We start from the raw sequence: 20916 nt of genomic DNA, 5'->3' as shown, positions 1-20916 counted from the left end.
AAAGGCAATAAAGACACGTAATTCATACGTCCAGAAACAAGTCATGCATTCTGGTTTTACTAATACCACTTCCCATCGTTGGTTTTGTGGAACATAACCGTTGTGACCGATAGTAAGACAATGTGTTGTAACGTCGTCAAAAGGATGAAGGTTACGTAATGACCAACAGTCTCGTAATAACCTAAAAACCTCATTTCTTACCCCAATTACCGACTCCGTCACTTGTGGGAACATTTTGTTTAATAGTTGTAGCCCGATGTTCTTGTTCTCACTTTGGTGAGAAGCGAACATTACTAACCCGTAAGCATAACATGCTTCTTTATGTTGCATGTTACCCGCTTTTTCTAAATCACGAAGTCCTATATTCGGATATATTGAGTCAAAATAATTTCTTAACCCGTTGCGTAAAATAGCATTTGGGTTCCCCGCAATATATGCGTCAAAGTAAACACATCGTAACTTATGAATTTCCCAATGTGATATCCCCCATCTTTCGAACGAAAGCCTTTTATAAACCAAGGCATTCTTGGAACGTTCTTCGAATGTCTTACAAACTGATCTCGCCTTAAATAGTTGTGCCGAGGAATTCTGACCGACTCTAGACAAGATTTCATCAATCATGTCTCCGGGTAGGTCTCTTAAAATATTGGGTTGTCTATCCATTTTGTGTTTTTATACTGTAAAATAGACAAGAGTTAGATTCATAAAAAAATACTTATTAATACAAGCAATTTTTACATATATCATAAAGCATAAGCACACTATATTACATATATTACACCACACGAATACAACTATCTTATTCCGACTCGCTCGTTTCTTCTTCTTCGGTTTTGGTTCGTTTTGCCAAGTTTCTAGGGATATATGATGTTCCCCTAATACGAGCCGTCATTTTCCACATTGGTTTAGAAAAACCTGGTGGTTTAGAGGTTCTCGGGTTATTGTCACAACTTAAGAAATACGGGTGTTGACGATACATATAAAGTTCATTGGGTTTGGAATCAAATTTCTCTATTTTTATGCCCTTTCCCTTATTGTTCTCTTTTGCCTTATTAAATTGTGTTGGGGTAATTTCTATAACATCATCGGAATCCTTGTCGGGATCCGATTCATCGGAGAATTGGTAATCCTCCCAATACTTTGCTTCCTTGGCGGAAACACCATTGACCATTATTAACTTTGGTCGGTTGGTTGAGGATTTTCTTCTACTTAACCGTTTTATTATTTCCCCCACTGGTTCTATTTCTTCTTCCGGTTCTGATTCTTCTTCCGGTTCCGATTCTTCTTCCGGTTCCGACTCTTCTTCCGGTTCCTCTTCGGGAACTTGTGAATCAGTCCACGAATCATTCCAATTTACATTTGACTCTTCATTATTATTAGGTGAGTCAATGGGACTTGTTCTAGAGGTAGACATCTATCACAAAATATCAAACACGTTAAGAGATTAATATATCACATAATATTCACATGTTAAAAATATATAGTTTCCAACAAAATTTGTTAAGCAATCATTTTTCAAGTAAACACGGTCGAAGTCCAGACTCACTAATGCATCCTAACAAACTCGATAAGACACACTAATGCAAAATTCTGGTTCTCTAAGACCAACGCTCGGATACCAACTGAAATGTCCCGTTCTTATTGATTAAAAACGTTCCATATTAATTGATTTCGTTGCGAGGTTTTGACCTATATATGAGACGTTTTTCAAAGACTGCATTCATTTTAAAACAAACCATAACCTTTATTTCATCAATAAAGGTTTAAAAAGCTTTACGTAGATTATCAAATAATGATAATCTAAAATATCCTGTTTACACACGACTATTACATAATGGTTTACAATACAAATATGTTACAACGAAAGAAGTTTCTTGAATGCAGTTTTTACACAATATCATACAAGCATGGACTCCAAATCTTGTCCTTATTTAAGTATGCGACAGCGGAAGCTCTTAATAATCACCTGAGAATAAACATGCTTAAAACGTCAACAAAAATGTTGGTGAGTTATAGGTTTAACCTATATATATCAAATCGTAACAATAGACCACAAGATTTCATATTTCAATATACATCCCATACATAGAGATAAAAATCATTCATATGGTGAACACCTGGTAACCGACATTAACAAGATGCATATATAAGAATATCCCCATCATTCCGGGACACCCTTCGGATATGATATAAATTTCGAAGTACTAAAGCATCCGGTACTTTTGATGGGGTTTGTTAGGCCCAATAGATCTATCTTTAGGATTCGCGTCAATTAGGGTGTCTGTTCCCTAATTCTTAGATTACCAGACTTAATAAAAAGGGGCATATTCGATTTCGATAATTCAACCATAGAATGTAGTTTCACGTACTTGTGTCTATTTTGTAAATCATTTATAAAACCTGCATGTATTCTCATCCCAAAAATATTAGATTTTAAAAGTGGGACTATAACTCACTTTCACCAAATATCACTTCGTCGAGAATTTGACTTGGCCACGGGTTGATTCACGAACCTATAACAATATATACATATATCAAAATATGATCGAAATATATTCACAATATTTTCTTTATTACGAGTTGATGATTTTTAGTTGTCCAGTTAGCGGTCCGATGTTAGAAGTCCACAATTGATCGTACATGAATAAATTAATATATATATCTTGAATCAATCCACGACCCAGTGTATACATATCTCAGTATTGATCACAACTCAAACTATATATATTTTGGAATCAACCTCAACCCTGTATAGCTAACTCCAACATTCACATATAGAGTGTCTATGGTTGTTCCGAAATATATATAGATGTGTCGACATGATAGGTCGAAACATTGTATACGTGTCTATGGTATCTCAAGATTACATAATATACAATACAAGTTGATTAAGTTATGGTTGGAATAGATTTGTTACCAATTTTCACGTAGCTAAAATGAGTAGTTTTTACCAATTTTGTTTTGCTCGCCATTTCTTCGTTTCTAATCCGTTTTGAGTGATTTAAGCGGCCACGGTTTCGTATTGAACTTGAATTTATGAAACTAAACAGAAAAGGTATAGGTTTATAGTCGGAAATACAATTTACAAGTCGTTTTTGAAAGAGGTAGTCATTTCCGTCGAAAGAACGACATCTTGATGACTGTTTTGAAAAACATACTTTCACTTTGAGTTTAACCATGATTTTTGGATATGGTTTCATGTTCATAAGAAAAATCATTTTTCCAGAATTATAGCTTTTAAATCAAAGTTTTTCATAGTTTTTAATTACCCAAACCAAAACAGCCCCCGGTTGTAACTACGACGGCGTAAATCCGGTTTTATGGTGTTTATCGTGTTTCCGAGTTTTAAATCATTAAGTTAGCATATCATATAGATATAGAATATGTGTATAGTTGATTTTAAAAGTGTAGTTAGAAGGATTAACTTTATTTGCGAACAAGTTTAGAATTAACTAAACTATGTTCTAGTGATTACAAGTTTACCACTTCGAATATGATAGCTTTTCATGTATGAATCGAATGATGTTATGAACATCATTACTACCTTAAGTTCCTTGGATAAACCTACTGGAAAAGAGAAAAATGGATCTAGCTTCAACGGATCCTTGGATGGCTCGAAATTCTTGAAGCAGAATCATGACACGAAAACAAGTTCAAGTAAGATCATCACTCGAAATAAGATTGTTATAGTTATAGAAATTGAACCAAAGTTTGAATATGAGTATTACCTTATATTAGAAAGATATCTTACTGTAAATAAGAAAGATTTCTTGAGGTTGGATGATCACTCTACAAGATTGGAAGTAAGCTAGCAAACTTGGAAGTATTCTTGATTTTATGAAATTAGAACTTGTAGAATTTATGAAGAACACTTAGAACTTGAAGATAGAACTTGAGAGAGATCAATTAGATGAAGAAAATTGAAGAATGAAAGTGTTTGTAGGTGTTTTTGGTCGTTGGTGTATGGATTAGATATAAAGGATATGTAATTTTGTTTTCATGTAAATAAGTCATGAATGATTACTCATATTTTTGTAATTTTATGAGATATTTCATGCTAGTTGTCAAATGATGGTTCCCACATGTGTTAGGTGACTCACATGGGCTGCTAAGAGCTGATCATTGGAGTGTATATACCAATAGTACATACATCTAAAAGCTGTGTATTGTACGAGTACGAATACGGGTGCATACGAGTAGAATTGTTGATGAAACTGAACGAGGATGTAATTGTAAGCATTTTTGTTAAGTAGAAGTATTTTGATAAGTGTCTTGAAGTCTTTCAAAAGTGTATGAATACATATTAAAACACTACATGTATATACATTTTAACTGAGTCGTTAAGTCATCGTTAGTCGTTACATGTAAGTGTTGTTTTGAAACCTTTAGGTTAACGATCTTGTTAAATGTTGTTAACCCAATGTTTATAATATCAAATGAGATTTTAAATTATTATATTATCATGATATTATGATGTATGAATATCTCTTAATATGATATATATATATACATTAAATGTCGTTACAACGATAATCGTTACATATATGTCTCGTTTCAAAATCATTAAGTTAATAGTCTTGCTTTTACATATGTAGTTCATTGTTAATATACTTAATGATATGTTTACTTATCATAATATCATGTTAACTATATATATAACCATATATATGTCATCATATAGTTTTTACAAGTTTTAACGTTCGTGAATCACCGGTCAACTTGAGTGGTCAATTGTCTATATGAAACATATTTCAATTAATCAAGTCTTAACAAGTTTGATTGCTTAACATGTTGGAAACACTTAATCATGTAAATAACAATTTCATTTAATATATATATAAACATGAAAAAGTTCGGATCACTACACCATCTATATCCATACAGAACTTAATGGAGAAAAAAGTAAACAGCCCCTAGTAAAAATGGACAAAAAATATAGTATTTCATCGATTCTCAAACAAATAAATAAGCAAAGCTGCATTGTTGAGTAATAAATGAAAATTTCGTGAAAATGGTTATAATACTCACCGTGAACAGTGGACCTACACGCACGACTTTATCGACGTTGTTTACTAACCGGTAAGGACTATCAAAACTTTAGACTACCTTGACACATACGGAGTATTTATGAAGAGAGTATCTTATTTATCTAAAATTATGTATTTAAATAATAAATCATAAATCTATAAGTATGTGTTGTTAATTTCTCAATTATTTCTTCTGTTTATACGCTTTGATTTGTATTTATTATTAAAATATTACAAAACTAAAACTTAATTAAACTATATATAAAATGGATAGCATTAAGTCGTTAGCTTTTGTTAGTACTCCGTATATAATTATGGGTTTTGGTGAGTAATATATTCTGGCAAAAATTTAATTACGATATATGTGGGTTTTAATCATGAAAAATTGATTGGAATGAATTGCATTATATATTTATACTAGGTTTTGAGCTCGTGCAATATTGATGTTTAAAAATATGTTAAAAATTTAGTTGTGATTTACTCAAAAATAAGTAATGTTGTTAAATATAAATCATCTGAACTTAGGTAATTTAAATTTTGACTAGTGTGTGTGTGTGTGTTTTAGTTTACTTTAGACGACGTCGGAAAAGGATTAGAACACGACTACGAAGTAATCTGAATAGACCATATATATATATATATATATATATATATATATATATATATATATATATATATATATATATATATATATATATATTAAAGTATGAGATTAGATTAATCGTTTTTCGGGTTAACCGAAAATGAAAAAACTTTATAACTTTTATAAGAAAAGAGCTGAATTTTAAATATAAATTGGTCAAGTTGAGCTGAATTTTATTCATATAGAATAAATAAAAAATAAGTAGAAAGGGGGTGATATTTCATTATGCAAAAAGAAAAGTAAAACACATATGAAAAGCATAAAACTACCTCTAACCAACAATAGATTTTCGCATTTCCCCATACCTCCCATTTGTCTTAACTCCCTATTTTCTTTGCTAATTGTTGATTATTTTATTCACCGATTGCCAATTTGCCATGACCCCCCACCATATCAATCACAATTCCCATAGTTAATGGTTTGCTCCTCCTCCTCTCCTCTACCGTTCATGTTGAACCTAGCTCTTGAGCTTTCTTGACAGAGCCATTCAACTCAACTTCATTTCCCATTCATTGCATTTAATCCTTCAAAATCAACACACAATATGTTTCCTGCTCACTCTTCAAACACTTACATTTTACTTTTTTGCCTCTTAACATCACTATTTTCAGTCATTAAAGCCACTTTTAACCTAACACTCCCTCATCAACACCCTAATCCTGAAGCTGTTGTTCAAGAAGTACAAAGGTAACATTTTTATTAGATTCAACACAAGAATCACCATTTTTAGTAATCTAGTAGTAAATTTACAAGTAATCCCATATGGGTTTTGCTCATTACTGTGTTCCACTATCTGGGTATCACTCCCTTTTCAAAAAAATCAAGAAAAAAAGATTCTATTTTTATGCTAAATATACACAATTTCCGATCTGGGTTTTGCTCTGTACTGCATTTTACCTTCTGGGTCTGTTAAATTTTCCAAAAATCGTATGAAAAAGTAAGTTTCCCTTTTCAGCTTGCATTTGACTTCAGTTGGACTAATTTTGACCTTTTTATACATACAGGAGACTAAATGTATCTATATACAGAAGAGAAATGCTTGCCAGTAGTACCACCGGCGGCAGCATCAGCAGCAGCTGTCTCACCGGAAACCCTATCGACGATTGCTGGCGGTGCGACCCAAACTGGTCAAACAACCGTCAACGTTTAGCAGACTGCGCCATTGGGTTCGGTAAATCAGCCGTCGGAGGAAAAGGCGGTCAGATCTACGTGGTCACAGATTCCTCCGACCACGACGTCGTTTCACCATCTCCGGGCACTCTCCGTTACGCTGTTTTACAACCCGAACCACTTTGGATCATATTCCAATCAAACATGGTTATTAAACTTAAACACGAATTAATATTCAACAGTTATAAAACGATTGACGGACGTGGTGCCAACGTGGCAATCACCGGTAATGGGTGTATTACGATTCAATACATCAGCAATGTGATAATACATAATATTAGGGTTTATGATTGTAAACCATCAGGAAATACTAATATACGGTCAAGTCCATCACATGTTGGGTACAGAGGCAAATCGGACGGTGATGGAATAAGTATAGCTGGATCAAGAAATATATGGATAGATCATTGTTCATTATCTCATTGTACGGATGGATTAATTGATGCTGTATTGGGGTCCACTGCTATTACCATTTCAAATAGTTATTTCACTCATCATAATGAAGTTATGCTTATGGGTCACGATGATAAGTACATGGCTGATAAAGGAATGCAGGTAAATTTTTAGTAGTAATTTGTGCAGTAATTCCTTGTAATTTAATGTTCAATGTGATAAAGTTGTGAGCTTTAATATGTTATAAGTAATAAGTATGTGAGCTTATACGGAGTAACCTGTTAGATATGACTTTATTGGCTTTTTCAAATCTCGATAAAAGTCGATTAGGGCGTAAAATAAGCTAATGCAAAGACCCCTTTATTATTTTTTAACTGGCTCTGTTTTTTTTTTTTTTTTTATGTGTAGGTAACATTTGCATTTAATCATTTTGGGAGGGGGTTGATACAAAGGATGCCAAGGTGTAGACATGGTTATTTCCATGTGGTGAATAACGATTTTACGGAATGGAAGATGTATGCAATTGGGGGTAGTGCTGATCCGACTATTAATAGTCAGGGTAATCGGTACATTGCACCACAGGAAGCCGATTCTAAAGAGGTATGTAGTTTTATAAGATTTCTATTAATGTGCTTAAGTTGTTCATTTTTGGGGGTGTTTAATGAGTGGATGATAATTTGGTCATTATGGTTGTGTTTTTTTAACTAGGTCTTTTCAACAAACTGTTGTTTATCTTGGTCGTATAGCGTATATCCAAAAAAAGTAGGATCGTGTTGGTTAACATTGTCAAATGAAAACTAAATGAAAATGAAATGAAAATATGTTTAAAATTTGAAGATGATAAAGATCCAGCATTGGTTGTGTTTCATAAAAAGAGTTTGTTTCTATAATGTGATTACTTTTTCCATGTTTGGCATTTGGATTATGTTACTTTAAATTGAATAACCTTCATTTTCTATTTTTTGATGTCAAAGTTAGCATTTTAGCTGTTCTAATAAGTTCCTACTTGTACACATTTTTAAGGTTAATCATCCGAAGTATACGTGTTTGTCCATTTATCATAAGGATGGTCTACTTCTAATATGAGTCTACTTGTTAAAGTTGTGGTGTTTCTAATATGGTTTAATGCTACCAATAACACTTTATTTGACTCTTGATATTAAATCAAAGATTCAATTTTTTGTTACTCATAAACTTATAGTCTTTCGTAATCCTCTATAACAATCATGAACAGGTGACAAAGCGAGTGGACACAGGTGAGGAGAACTGGTCTGGATGGAATTGGAGAACGGATGGTGATATAATGGTAAACGGTGCATTCTTCGTGCCCTCTGGCGATGGCTTGAGCTCAATGTACGCGAACGCAGAGAGCTATGAGCCGAGGTCAGCCAACCTTGTGACGCAGTTGACGATGTACGCCGGGGTTTTTGGTGGGCCAAGGTATTTATATTCTGTTGATCATGAATACTCGTTGCTTTACAACTAGCCTTCTGGATTAATTTTTACTTTACACAGTAGTATTTCACCATTGTATGGCCCCTTGGCCTGACCTTTACATGGTCCCACCAACTTGGTATATGTTTATTTGTTGGGTAAAATGTCTATCCTACCCTTTAGTGGTTAGCAGAATATTTCTGGCTTTGCTATTTCCACTCCACTTTCTACTTCCCACCAACTGTTTCATAGCCTTTCTTTTAAATGTGCTTTATAATGATGATTTTTGGAATTAAGTTGCAGTACTAGGCTTTAAAAGTTTGAGGACAAATAATAGTTTAGGAAACATTCTCACATACAATATTTTTTGACAATTGAAAGCTGTCACAACATGAAATCAGTTTTGCATTCACATTCATAAGGACTTGCAGAAATTGGAACTAGTAAAATGTGGAGTGGAAAAGTTAAAATTACAGATACATGATGTAACACCACATCACTTTACAATGGGTGTGCACGTGATTTTGTGGGGGAATCTTGAGTAACAGAAAAATGCCAACGGTCATGAGTTGTTTTCACGAATTTCATCTTAATGTACAACTTGCATTTCATGTTTTACAACTCTCATTCTACACACATTCTTCTTCTCTTCACATCATCTAAAACTAAACATAAGTGCTCTCAAATCTCTAGTTAATCTTTATTTGATAGAGGTGTTTATTCTTACGCCATCAAATTAGTCATACACCACCGGTTATACATTGAAGTGTTATACATACCATCATGTGATACAATTATTCATTATGTGTGGATAAACTTTTGTTGTCTAAAATCTATCCAAAGTTACAAGTTTTTATCATTTTGCTCAAAAAATAAGATTTCATCATAAATTTCCCTAATAGCTCTTTGGTAATCATTACATGATCTTAATAATATTGATGGTGTTTATTCAAGTTATCACACAACCACCTAATTTTGTATGTATTTGATTATTAGAAAAGGTTTAGCATTAGAATAAGTTTCTCATTTTTGTAATCAAGTGTCAGACAAGTTGGTTTAAAATATTATGTGGGACTTAATGGTGTTTTAATCCAGGTTATGGCACCAAATACTATTTTTATAGAGCCCAAAGAACCCCTTATTTCCATCTTGGAAAGTGTATTATCACCTTAAATAAAGGCATTAACCTGGATTAGGAGTTCCAATTGGAAATTAGCTAAAGGTTTCATAAGATGAAGCAAAAGGAACCTAATTTTTATTAGTTCCAGACCAACAATATTCACTTAGCTCAAAATTAGAAGGGAAATCATGTCTTTTCTTCATATAATAACTAAGCAAAAAGGAACTTGGTTGATTAAATCCTTACCCAACATGCCTTTTAGATTCAAAAATATTCAATTAAGAGAAGGGGTAATACTGTCTTTTTTCATATGTTAATTGGCTTCTTTTCATTAAAATCAAAATTAAAGGAAACTTTAGTACCCTACTTTGTGTGCATGTCCTTAAGTCTAGACCTAAATGGTCCACTTTATCTCACACAATTAAAATTTAGCAAGAGGGTAATTTGTCCTTTTAATTAAACCAAAAAGTGGACTTGGTATATTAAATTAATTACCAAAATGCAGTGTAACACAACTGAAAAAGGTTACACTAACTTTAAAATTGGTTTATTAAGGGAGTATAAATATGCAAAAATAAGAAAGGGAGAATGAAAAAACAGGAAATGGGGTAGTGGTGACTGTTTCACCGTTCATGTGGGCAAATGGGGTGTCTTTAAAAATACACAAAACTACAAAAGGGAAGTGTGCTTTATCAGAGAACCTGACTACTGGATTTTGTTTTCATGGGAGTGAAATTTCAAAATCATTTATTATGTCATAATAAAGATATAATAAGAAAATGTATAAGCAAGCTGGAAATTGTGACTTTGTGGGTACAAATGGGGCCACGCTTGATTTATTCTTTTTTGAAGATTAGTTGTATTGGATATTGACAAAAGAAACGATTAATTAGCTGCATGCATCAAAGTGTGTTCATTGCGGCCCATATCTTTGCCCACTAAGACCACCCCCTATGGTTAGTTACCCGCCCATTACCCGCTCATTACCCGTAACTAACCATAGGCACCACTTAGTTACCCGCGTTAGTTACCCGCTTTCATCATAGATTTAACGGAAGAGTTATAGGAATTGCGGGTCCCAGTGCTTTTTATTGTTGAACTTAATGCTTTATTGCTTGTACGTTGTATATTAAGGGGAGTATTGTTTTAGCCATGATAGGGAGTGTTTAGTTATGAGTTAGTTATAGGATATTGGTGTTGATGTGGCGCTGATGTGGAAGGTTAAGAGGATGAATAGTTTAGTTACGATAGGGAGTGGCCTAATATTAAACTTATTCAGTCTTCATGTAAGTATGTAACTCAAGTGCTTCTTTATAATGCACATTTTCACCAAAATGTACATTCTTTTTTGGGTATATCTGGGTATTCGACTCGCTTTGTGAGCCGACTAATCTACAAAGCGACTAATCCCAGGGTGACTACTCGCTTTGCGGGCAGTCGCGGGTGAGTCATGAATTCTTTGATGTTGCTTATACCAAATATGTTTCAATACTAATGTACTTATGTATATGTATGAACCCAATTCTACTAGGTAATTTGCATTTACATATGCCATTGTATCATTAGGTAACAATTTCTGGAAAACACACTCCTCTTAGCATAAAGTCATCTTATGCGTATAGGATATACCGATCAAATTGTTGTTTTTGTTAAAAATTCAGAAACGTTATATGTAGGTGATGTAATAATTGACTCATGGTTATTTTAGTAAATTTCTCCCCTTGAATACAAAAGATGAATAATCATAGTAAATTAGTAATGTAAGTCATAACATTATTGTGTAATCATCATTGATTTCCACAATAACCTCTAGAATCACTTTACACTTAACTTTATACTACCTTTTTATTTATGTTACCAATAAGTCAATATTCAATAACCATGTTATGTTATGGCAAAAGTTCAAAAAAGCATCTTTATAATGAGTGATTACTTTTTAGACTTTTAAACCAATATGTACTGCCTTCGTAGCATGATGCACAAGTTAGAACTATTACTATAGCATTATGTTTTCATTTCATAAGGTTGGTTGAACTAATGTTACTATTTGTGTAGGGATGACGATGGGAGCCAATCATTCAGTGATGGCACGATCACTGGTGATAGCGCAAGTGGGAACACCGGAAATAGTGGCAACAGTGATGATAACTACTTTGGGATGACATTCGGCGGTGGCTCGGTTGCAAAATCACCCCCTTTAAACATACTATTTTTTATATTTTTAGTTTTATACATTACAGCTACCACAAACAATGGTCGTTTATTTTCACTATTGTTACTATAGTAATTAATTAAATATTTCCAGAATTTTGATTATTAACAGGAAAGAAAGGTGACAAAAGGTTCATCTTTTTGATACATTGATGTGCTTAAGTGGTTTAATTTTAGGTGATGTAATTAGAAAGGAACTAACAGATTCAGTTGTCCTTTTTAACTTCTTTGATTAATAAACTACTAGGATAAAAGAAAAAAAGTAAGGAAGAGAATTTAATTAAAATTTTATAGATCTAATAATTAATTATGAATGGCATATCAAATAATGTATATATTTTTTCTCAGATATTATATACGATCCAACATAGGATACCAATAAACATTTTTTGGTACAACATGTGAGGATATAATGTGTGTGGTCACTCATGGTTGCATTATTATATCCAATGTCCATTTCAATTGCTTTTTTATTTGTCTTTTCATTGGAAAATAACACTTATTAATTTGTAACACCCCATTTCTTGAAAGGTACTCGTATTATTTATTATTTAACTTGTGTTAATTAACTTGATGATTGTTAGATAAAGGACTAGACTTGCAAAAAAAATAAAAATAAAAATACCTTGGTGTAAGGTTTCAAGTGAAACAGGGTAGGAAAATAAATAGACAAAATCTGGTCAAATACCTCATTTTCCTTTATTAGAAACTATAAGTTTATGTAAAAATATAAAAAGTTGTGCTGAATGACTAGAATCACCATATAATTGTTTTCTTTTATAACAAAGGATTAAAGATTATTTAGCTCATTCTTGTTAAACTGTAATTTCATTATTACCTTAACTAATGATGCAAAGAACTTACCTGTAATTTAATGATGTATTGCTTGTAGTCTTGTAGAGTGAGATAGCATGATAAACCATGAGATGTTCCTGCCTAAAAGATTTGTATAACATAGAAGTTTAGTCTTTACTGTCATGTTTTTTTTCTCAGTTTTCCTATAAAAGTTTTACTAGCATGTACCAAGACATACGTTTCACCTGCGATTGAGGGACAATCATATGCTTCCTTCAAAAACTTTATCCTCTCGTCGATCTTCTACCGAACTGAACTAATAATAGTTTATCATTTAGAAAGAATGGTAAAGCCATAAAAGGTGTATTGCATTTAGTGGGAGTTAACTCCAAAGAAGGTAAGATTAACATGGTTTTAAACATCACTGTAACTAGGAGTACAATCATCTCTCCGCATCTACAAACTTATTGTGGCAAATAATCTTCAAAACACAAGAGGCAAACCAAGACGCCATAGATATATAAACATATGGTTCCCAACACAAGATGCAAATCAAGACAACATAGATACATAAACATAAGGTTGTCAATTATTCAACATGCTAGTCACGGGCCCAGGCATATTACAAAACAGAGGTTGATGTGCACAAGATAAATAGTAACAATTCCATGAAACAAAGTTATAGCACACGCAAAATCAGAAAGCATGAACACCTTTACAAGTCTTGTCCAAACATCAGATAACAAAGAACACAATCCTATTGCCTGTTCCACCTGCTGCTGCACTTGACCAAAAGAAACGTCAGTTATTGCAATCACAGTAGGGTAAGGTAACACTTTAAAATCAAATAAGAGCCTAAATTATTACTCAATGTCACTAAACATAATTAAAACAAATAAGAGTAGTTTTGAATATCTGAGAGTGAACTCACCTGTTAATTTACCATCCTGACTTCTTCCAGCCACTTCCCTCAGCATCATCCTTCTTACCATCTGCTGCATCGGAAGATCCCCATCCTCCTCCGCCTCCCGCATCACTACCACCACTGCTCCAACCTTCTTTTTTACCACCTACAACATTAAAAGAATCTGTTGGTTAAAATGTTTAAAGAACAAAAAACAAAAAAAGTGAAAAGCCTTCATTTTACTAGCGGAGTATATGGTAAGAAAAGTTAAAAAGGAATCACCTGACTGATCACCACCACCACTGCCCCAACCACTTGGTTGTGCATCAGCAGCCTTTTTACCTCCTCCATCAGATCCCCACCCCCCTCCTGCTGCAGTTAGACCACCCCCGCTGCCCCATTGGCTTCCTCCTCCTTGTGCATCATCATCCTTTTTCTCTGTTGTTGTATTTGTATTTGTACTACTACCCCATCCTCCCCGTGTTTGATTACCACTGCTCCAACCACCACTTGATTGCCCCCCATCATCCTTTTTACCACCTGCATCCGATGCCTTCTCACTACCCCAGCCACCACCTCCCCCACCACTGGTCCAACCACCACCTCCCCCGCCACTGCTCCATCCACCACCTCCGCCGCCACTGCTCCATCCACCACCGCCATAGCTTCTACCTCCTCCACCACCACCACTGCCACCACCCTGGGGGCATTCTCGAGACATATGACCACTTTCTCCACATTTGAAACAATTTCTGTTACCTCCACCTCCGCCGCCGCCTCCACCACCCTGGGGACATTCTCGGGACATATGTCCACTTTCTCCGCATTTATAACAGCTTCTGTTGCCACCACCTCCGCCTCCGCCTCCGCCTCCGCCTCCGCCTCCACCACCTTGCGGGCATTCACGGGACATGTGCCCACTCTCACCACATTTATAACAACTTCTACCACCTCCACCTCCTCCACCACCACCACCTTGTGGACATTCTCGAGACATATGCCCACTTTCACCGCACTTGTAACAGCTTCTTCCACCGCCGCCGCCGCCACCACCTCCCCCTTGAGGACATTCCCGTGACATATGCCCCTCCTCACCACATTTATAACAACTTCTTCCACCACCGCCGCCACCACCTCCCCCTTGAGGACATTCCCTAGACATATGACCCTCCTCACCACATTTATAACAACTTCTTCCACCGCCACGGCCACCGCCACCACCTCCCCCTTGAGGACATTCCCTAGACATATGACCACTCTCGCCACATTTATAACAACTACGGTCACCGCCACCGCCGCCGCCGCCTTTGGGGCACTCCCTAGACATATGACCACTCTCGCCACATTTATAACAACTACGGTCACCGCCGCCGCCGCCACCACCACCTTGTGGGCATTCACGAGACATATGACCAGATTCACCGCACTTGAAGCAATTTTTGCTTCCACCACCACCGCCGCCACCACCCTGGGGGCATTCTCTAGAGAAATGCCCAGATTCACCACACTTAAAACAGGCAGTTCCACCACCACCTCCACTACTGTTTCCATCTTGTTTGCTCCATGAAGTACCTCCTCCATCAGCTGGCTTACCCCAAGAGGATCCACCATCGTTACTCTTACTACCCCAACCACTTCCACCTTCATCTGCAGCCGCCTGCTTATTACCCCAACCACTTCCACCTTGGTCACCCCATGAAGATCCTCCAGATTGAGTTGCAGGTGCACCCCATCCACCAGCACTAGTGGTACTATCGTCCTTTTTGGCAGCACCCCAGCCACCTGCAGTAGCGGTATTCTCATCCTTGCTTGCAGCACCCCAGCCGCCAGCAGTAGCATTACTTTCATCATTTTTGGCTGCACCCCAGCCACCTGTGCCAGCGGTGTTCTCATCCTTTTTGGCCGCACCCCAGCCACCTGTGGTGGTGGTATTATCATCCTGTTTCACAGCACCCCAGCCACCTGTGGTGGCGGTATTATCATCTTTCTTTGCAGCACCCCAGCCACCTGCAGTGGCGGTATCTTCATCTTTCTTTGCTGTACCCCAGCCACCTGCAGCAGCAGTATCTTCATTCTTTTTTGCTGCACCCCACCCACCAGATTCAGTTGTTGGTGCATCATCCATATTATCATTTTTGACACCACTTGAGCTTGCACCCCAACCACCAGATTCTTGTTGACCCTGTACCATATAAATTATGTTGCATTTTAGTTTCAAGTGATTGCATGGTCATGGGATAAACAGGAAGAGAATGAATGTCAATAATTAAGAGAAAAATAAAATTAAAACAAGTTTAACAGACCGATGATCCTGCTGTAGGAAAAGGTGCCCAAGAACTCCTACAAACACAAAGTACTCAAGTTATCAGATAACAGTGAAGTTCACATTGACTGATTCAAACTAGTACCTATTGGGCAATATAAAACAATTAATATGTCAACTTCTCTTACTTAATAGTATGAATCTTATTTTATCTGAAGTATTATGGTTGCCAAAATTATGTCATTGCAAATAAAGAAGTGTATGTGAGGTATGGCCAAGATTATTTAAATAACTTGATCATCAGTTAAACTTAACCAAATCATGCACAAGATATTCTGTATCAACAATTATATAGCCAATAACGAAAATTGAAGCAAATAAACATAAGCAATGGTGCAACCTTTCATTGGCTTGGCCTCCGGTATTCCACCCATCAGACTGGGGTACTGCTCCTGCATCCATCCAACCTTAACAGAGTTCAAATGTTCAATAGTGTATTAGCCATAAATTATACATTGTTTAAACCAGAAAAAGTAATTAGCAAATACGTCAACACACATAAAATGAGCCGTTAGCCATAGATATTGATTCTCACCTTCTGAACTTCCAGGATCACCGAGCAACTCAAATGGTTTGGAATCCTGCCCATCCCTTTAGTAAAAAAAAAAATTAAAATTGTCATGATAAGGCCTGCAGGTTATTAGACAATAATAAAACTAAAGCATAAAGTTCAGTTCAATGTACCCAGTGGAAACAGTAGAGCTTTTTTCTTTAACTTCAGCAAGATGCTCAGATTTAACTACAAAATGAAAAATTATACAAAAGGATTATGAGAGAACATGAATCTGTTATAAGAAAATATCAAAATGGCTTGGCCTATCATCAAAGCTAACCTGTAAGAATCTTGTGCTGAGAATCAAGCTTCACTGTGATATCTGAATATCGAATTGCCATGACACGGCACATGTATCCCTTAAGAGGACCCACACGTATTCTACATGGTTGCCCAACAGATAAACCATCTTGATCATCCCGATCGACTGCATGCACAACATAACAATATAAATATGATTCCAGATGTTCTAAAAGTGTCGGTATCACCAATAATCTAATCTAATACTTGGTAACTTACAGTTAACGTTGATTTCCCTCGCTTCAATGGGTTTCTGTGGTGATAAAGGAGACTTTGGTGACACTGGGAAATCATCAAACCCAGAGGCGTCTGATTTACCACCCTACAATAGTTGTTATTTTGTATTATCATTAGTAGATTACCCTACACAACAGGTAGTAAATGCAATGATTATTATTAAAATCCATTACACACGAACCTTCCCTTTGTAAAGATCTGCAGATGACTCCATCCTTTCACATATTTGTGATTTTGCACAAAAATAGCCACAATTTTCTGACTCATTCTCATCTTGTAAAAAGACGACTCCTTTGTAAATATGCTTGACAATTCCCCGTTTATCCTGTAAGGTGTGACACATGTTGCATACAATTTACAAAATTTGATAATTTGTAGATTCAAATAAATTTAAAACACGGGAACAAACAAACCTCTAGTGGACCTTCCAGGATCCTTACTGTATCATTCAAAGATATGATCTTTTTATGCTGATCAAAGGCTGTAAATCTTTTGTCAAAATCAGCCTTTTTCAACAAACGTGCTTCGACTGCCACTACCATTGGTTTTCCTAAACCTTCTTGCAAAACCTAGACATGAAAGACTGATGTTACAACCAAAAAACAAAACCAAACAAAACAGAACAGATGAAACAAAAGAGAAGCAACCACAACCTTGATACGGTCATCCTTCTCTCGGCCAACTACAACACCAAAACCCTTGCGACTGTAGACAAAGTACAAGCAAATTACATTTTAAAAAAAAAGGAAGGGAAAAAGATATTAGGTGCTATTAAACTGATGATAAGAGAACATTGACATACCCGTTGAACACAAAATCATGGACTTCAAAGTCATCCATGCTGGAGCTTGATGAACCTTCACCTTTCCCACCTTTATTGTTGTTACTTGTTGTTGGTTTTTTCTTCTTGTGTTCACCAAAAAGTCCAGTCAGCCACTCAGTATCAACGGATTCCTCTTTATGCGCAGGGCTAAATTTGATAAGTTCCGCTTCAGTAGGTCTAACATCCCATAAATTCAACGAATCTATAGGAACTTTCTTGAATAGGTAACCATCCTTCAACAGCATTCCATCAAACACCTCATACACATCACCGGTATCGCGATCATGCCTATGTTGAACTAGTGGACGGTATGCCCTACATTAAGATTGTTTGGTAAACAGATTAATAGGAGAGAGACAAAAAAAAAAATACAAATTCCACAACAATAAAAAAAAAAGTAAGTTTTGTACTCAAGTTCACTAGACGTTATCAATCTAGGAGCTGGAATAGTTGATTTCTTGCCAGAAACTCCTCCACCCTGAAAACAAAACAAAAAAAAAGATTATCGTAAATGTCGCAGATAGTAATGTTTACAAGAAAAATCAAGATGAATTGACTTCACTATAAGATAAGTTATCAACTTTTCAACTCAACAGACCACTTAGTTTTAAAGAATAGTATACTACAAAGTGAAGGGAGATCAGCAAAACAATTTTAATCTTTGAGTTGACATGTCAAATGAATGGATATCCATCTAAATACTTATGGTTTCACTACAAATATAGGTATATAAAAAACCGTGATCATAGCTGTAATTTTGATCTTCATAGTTAGTTGAAAGGTCAATTGAACGGATGTCCGTCTAGATACTTATGGTTTTACCAAACGTATAGAGATAAAGATTTTAAACATCTGCTTAAAGGTTACTCCATAAAAAAACAAATGAAGATGATACAATAATGATGACGCGAACTAGTAATTAATGATATACTGATAGTAATAATAGTGATGAGTTTATTAATATTTAATATAATACTAGTAATAATTAATAATAGAAATAATAATAATTATTATATTGATAATATAAAAAGCACATATATTGGGCAATTAAAGTTCATTACAAATTTTTCAGACACAGCTTGTAGATCTATTCTTGGAACAAGCTTAATAGTAGCCTTCCTCTTAACTTCATCCACATACACAACCTGCATTCATGAAACTAAACAATTAACACCTAACGAAACTTCAAAATAAAAATTCATAAAAAAATACATAGCACTGCTAAGAGTAGAAGTCATCATATCCAGATATGTAGGTGGGTTTAGCCATGTACCTGTCCTAGGTCCCCCTTGTATTTCCCACTTTTCACACGCACCCATGTGTCCACAGATACCCCAATAGACTTGCTTCGAATAGAGAATAGCTTTGGAACATCAGACGGTGGAACAGGAGCCACGCGAGCAGGGTATATATTAGGTAGACCTTTGCATGCCTGTACATATGAGAGAAATTCATACAATCAAGTCTTACATTCAAACAATAAAGCAATTGAATATATCAATTCCCATCCAAAAAACCATAAAAGCAGCAGTAAAAAAAAAAATATATCAAATTTCACCTCATTGATATCACATTGTCTTTCAGCTTCAATGTAAATACAACCCTTCACATGCTCAACAGCAAATGCTGATACTATTTGCAGTTTAGTTCCAAGAGATTTCACGTCAACAAACTTCTGCATAAGACAGAAAGCCGAATGCCTCTCGCGTCCAACCTATAGTAAGAAAAATGGTTTAAACAATACAGAATAGAAACAAACCAGGACTTGAAAAAGAACAACAAACTGAGGACATCGGTTACAAACAACACGACATACTGTGCATTTCACTTTCCAAATTGTTGGATCATTCACAGGCATAGACATGTTCCGGTCATCCATCCTTGCAGCTTCAGATCTGTCTTCTGCATATCTAACAAAACCAGCACCCGGTTTATAACGTTCTTCCAACATTTTGTCCATTTCTTCCTCATCCATCTCCTCTTCTTTGGGGAAAAAAGGAATGTTTGGAGTCTTTGGTTCAGTCTTGACATCAGCATCTGGGGTGAGTAAACCTTCAAAGAATGCTACAACAACAAAGAAACATTGTCATCATTTAAAAAAAAACATAAATTAAAACGAAGAAACCTATAGCAAATATAAAAGTACTTACAAAAAATTCGCAGTAGGTAGCTAAAAAAAACACATATTTTAAGTCCGATTTTAGATAATAATATTTTAGTTCAGAACAGCAATAATCATTTATCACGAAACCCTAGAATCGAGACACATTTCATCAAATAAGCTTCAGCCCTAACACATAGAACCATGCAAGCGACAATTTAGCATTTCACATTACAACAACAGTACAATAAACCCCAATTTTGAAAAAAGGTAAATCAAAAGTTAGCCCTAAATGACAAAATGTAGCATATAAAAAAAGAAATTAACATACTATCGTCGATCATGAAATCGTCATCCTCCTCGGAACCGCTCTCATTGACTTCATAAGCGGTATCTTCGAAGAACTGGAGAACGGGATCGTTTTTTCTCTTCCGGTTACCGGATTTATCATCTCCGATGCGTTTTCTTTTACTAGATGAACCATCGGCGATTCCTTTGCCTTTATCCACCATTTTTGTTGTTCGATTTAGAAAAGTTTAGGGTTTTCCTATGACGTATGTTTTGGTTGTGTGAGAAGGTGGAGAGTACTGAAGTGATAAATTAGGTGAGTTTATATTGCAATTGCAATTATATATTATATATTATATATTATATATTATATTATATTATATTATATACCTATATCTAAAAGGCACATTACAAATGAATAGCACTATTCATAGGTATATAAAAGGCACATTACAAATGAATAGTGCTATTCATCAAATGAATAGTGCTATTCATTTGTAATGTGCCTTTTAGATATAAATGAATAGTGCTATTCATTTTTCCACTTTACTCAAACTTAATCCCTTAACTTTCATTAACATACAAATCGAACCC

The 20916-nt window shown here is 35.3% G+C and overlaps 2 protein-coding genes across 3 annotated transcripts; one reads left to right on the top strand and one right to left on the bottom strand.

Moving 5' to 3' along the window:
- The first annotated feature begins 6199 nt into the window (after nucleotides 1-6199).
- Nucleotides 6200-12071, top strand: LOC139899863 (probable pectate lyase 5). Its single transcript, XM_071882691.1, has 5 exons — nucleotides 6200-6357; nucleotides 6675-7395; nucleotides 7642-7833; nucleotides 8468-8673; nucleotides 11843-12071. The coding sequence occupies exons 1-5, from the start codon at nucleotides 6215-6217 to the stop codon at nucleotides 12069-12071; spliced, it is 1491 nt and encodes a 496-aa protein (XP_071738792.1). The 5' UTR covers nucleotides 6200-6214.
- Nucleotides 12072-13347: 1276 nt separating this feature from the next.
- Nucleotides 13348-20657, bottom strand: LOC139899620 (uncharacterized). Of its 2 annotated transcripts, none has more exons than XM_071882456.1 (19): nucleotides 20366-20657; nucleotides 19750-19997; nucleotides 19492-19647; nucleotides 19207-19365; nucleotides 18995-19078; nucleotides 18344-18411; nucleotides 17913-18248; nucleotides 17764-17815; nucleotides 17524-17679; nucleotides 17292-17435; nucleotides 17093-17195; nucleotides 16854-17000; nucleotides 16705-16759; nucleotides 16556-16611; nucleotides 16361-16427; nucleotides 16001-16037; nucleotides 13980-15879; nucleotides 13725-13863; nucleotides 13348-13577 (listed from the first exon to the last, which is right to left on the bottom strand). In XM_071882456.1, exons 1-18 carry the CDS (start codon nucleotides 20544-20546, stop codon nucleotides 13733-13735), a joined length of 4080 nt encoding a protein of 1359 aa, XP_071738557.1. In that variant the 5' UTR covers nucleotides 20547-20657; the 3' UTR covers nucleotides 13348-13577; nucleotides 13725-13732. The 2 variants fall into 2 exon arrangements, with proteins under 2 accessions (XP_071738557.1, XP_071738556.1); XM_071882455.1 differs by having other exon boundaries at nucleotides 13348-13572.
- Between the last annotated feature and the right edge of the window lie 259 nt (nucleotides 20658-20916).

The sequence above is a fragment of the Rutidosis leptorrhynchoides genome, chromosome 3, assembly GCF_046630445.1.
Source record: "Rutidosis leptorrhynchoides isolate AG116_Rl617_1_P2 chromosome 3, CSIRO_AGI_Rlap_v1, whole genome shotgun sequence".
NCBI classification, from domain to species: domain Eukaryota; kingdom Viridiplantae; phylum Streptophyta; class Magnoliopsida; order Asterales; family Asteraceae; genus Rutidosis; species Rutidosis leptorrhynchoides.
The sequence above is the reverse complement of the archived record's forward strand: the minus strand, read 5'-3'. Positions and strand labels throughout refer to the sequence as shown.

Excerpts from the sequence above, each read along its gene's own strand:
- LOC139899620 (XM_071882456.1), bottom strand. The coding sequence starts at position 20,546 with ATGGTGGATAAAGGCAAAGGAATCGCCGATGGTTCATCTAGTAAAAGA. Across the intron at positions 18,249-18,343 it reads ATAACGTCTAGTGAACTTGA|GGCATACCGTCCACTAGTTC; the intron begins GTACAAAACTTA and ends ATCTTAATGTAG. Across the intron at positions 17,816-17,912 it reads CATGATTTTGTGTTCAACGG|TCGCAAGGGTTTTGGTGTTG; the intron begins GTATGTCAATGT and ends CTTTGTCTACAG.
- LOC139899863 (XM_071882691.1), top strand. The coding sequence starts at position 6,215 with ATGTTTCCTGCTCACTCTTCAAACACTTACATTTTACTTTTTTGCCTC. Across the intron at positions 7,834-8,467 it reads AGGAAGCCGATTCTAAAGAG|GTGACAAAGCGAGTGGACAC; the intron begins GTATGTAGTTTT and ends AATCATGAACAG. Across the intron at positions 8,674-11,842 it reads GGGGTTTTTGGTGGGCCAAG|GGATGACGATGGGAGCCAAT; the intron begins GTATTTATATTC and ends CTATTTGTGTAG.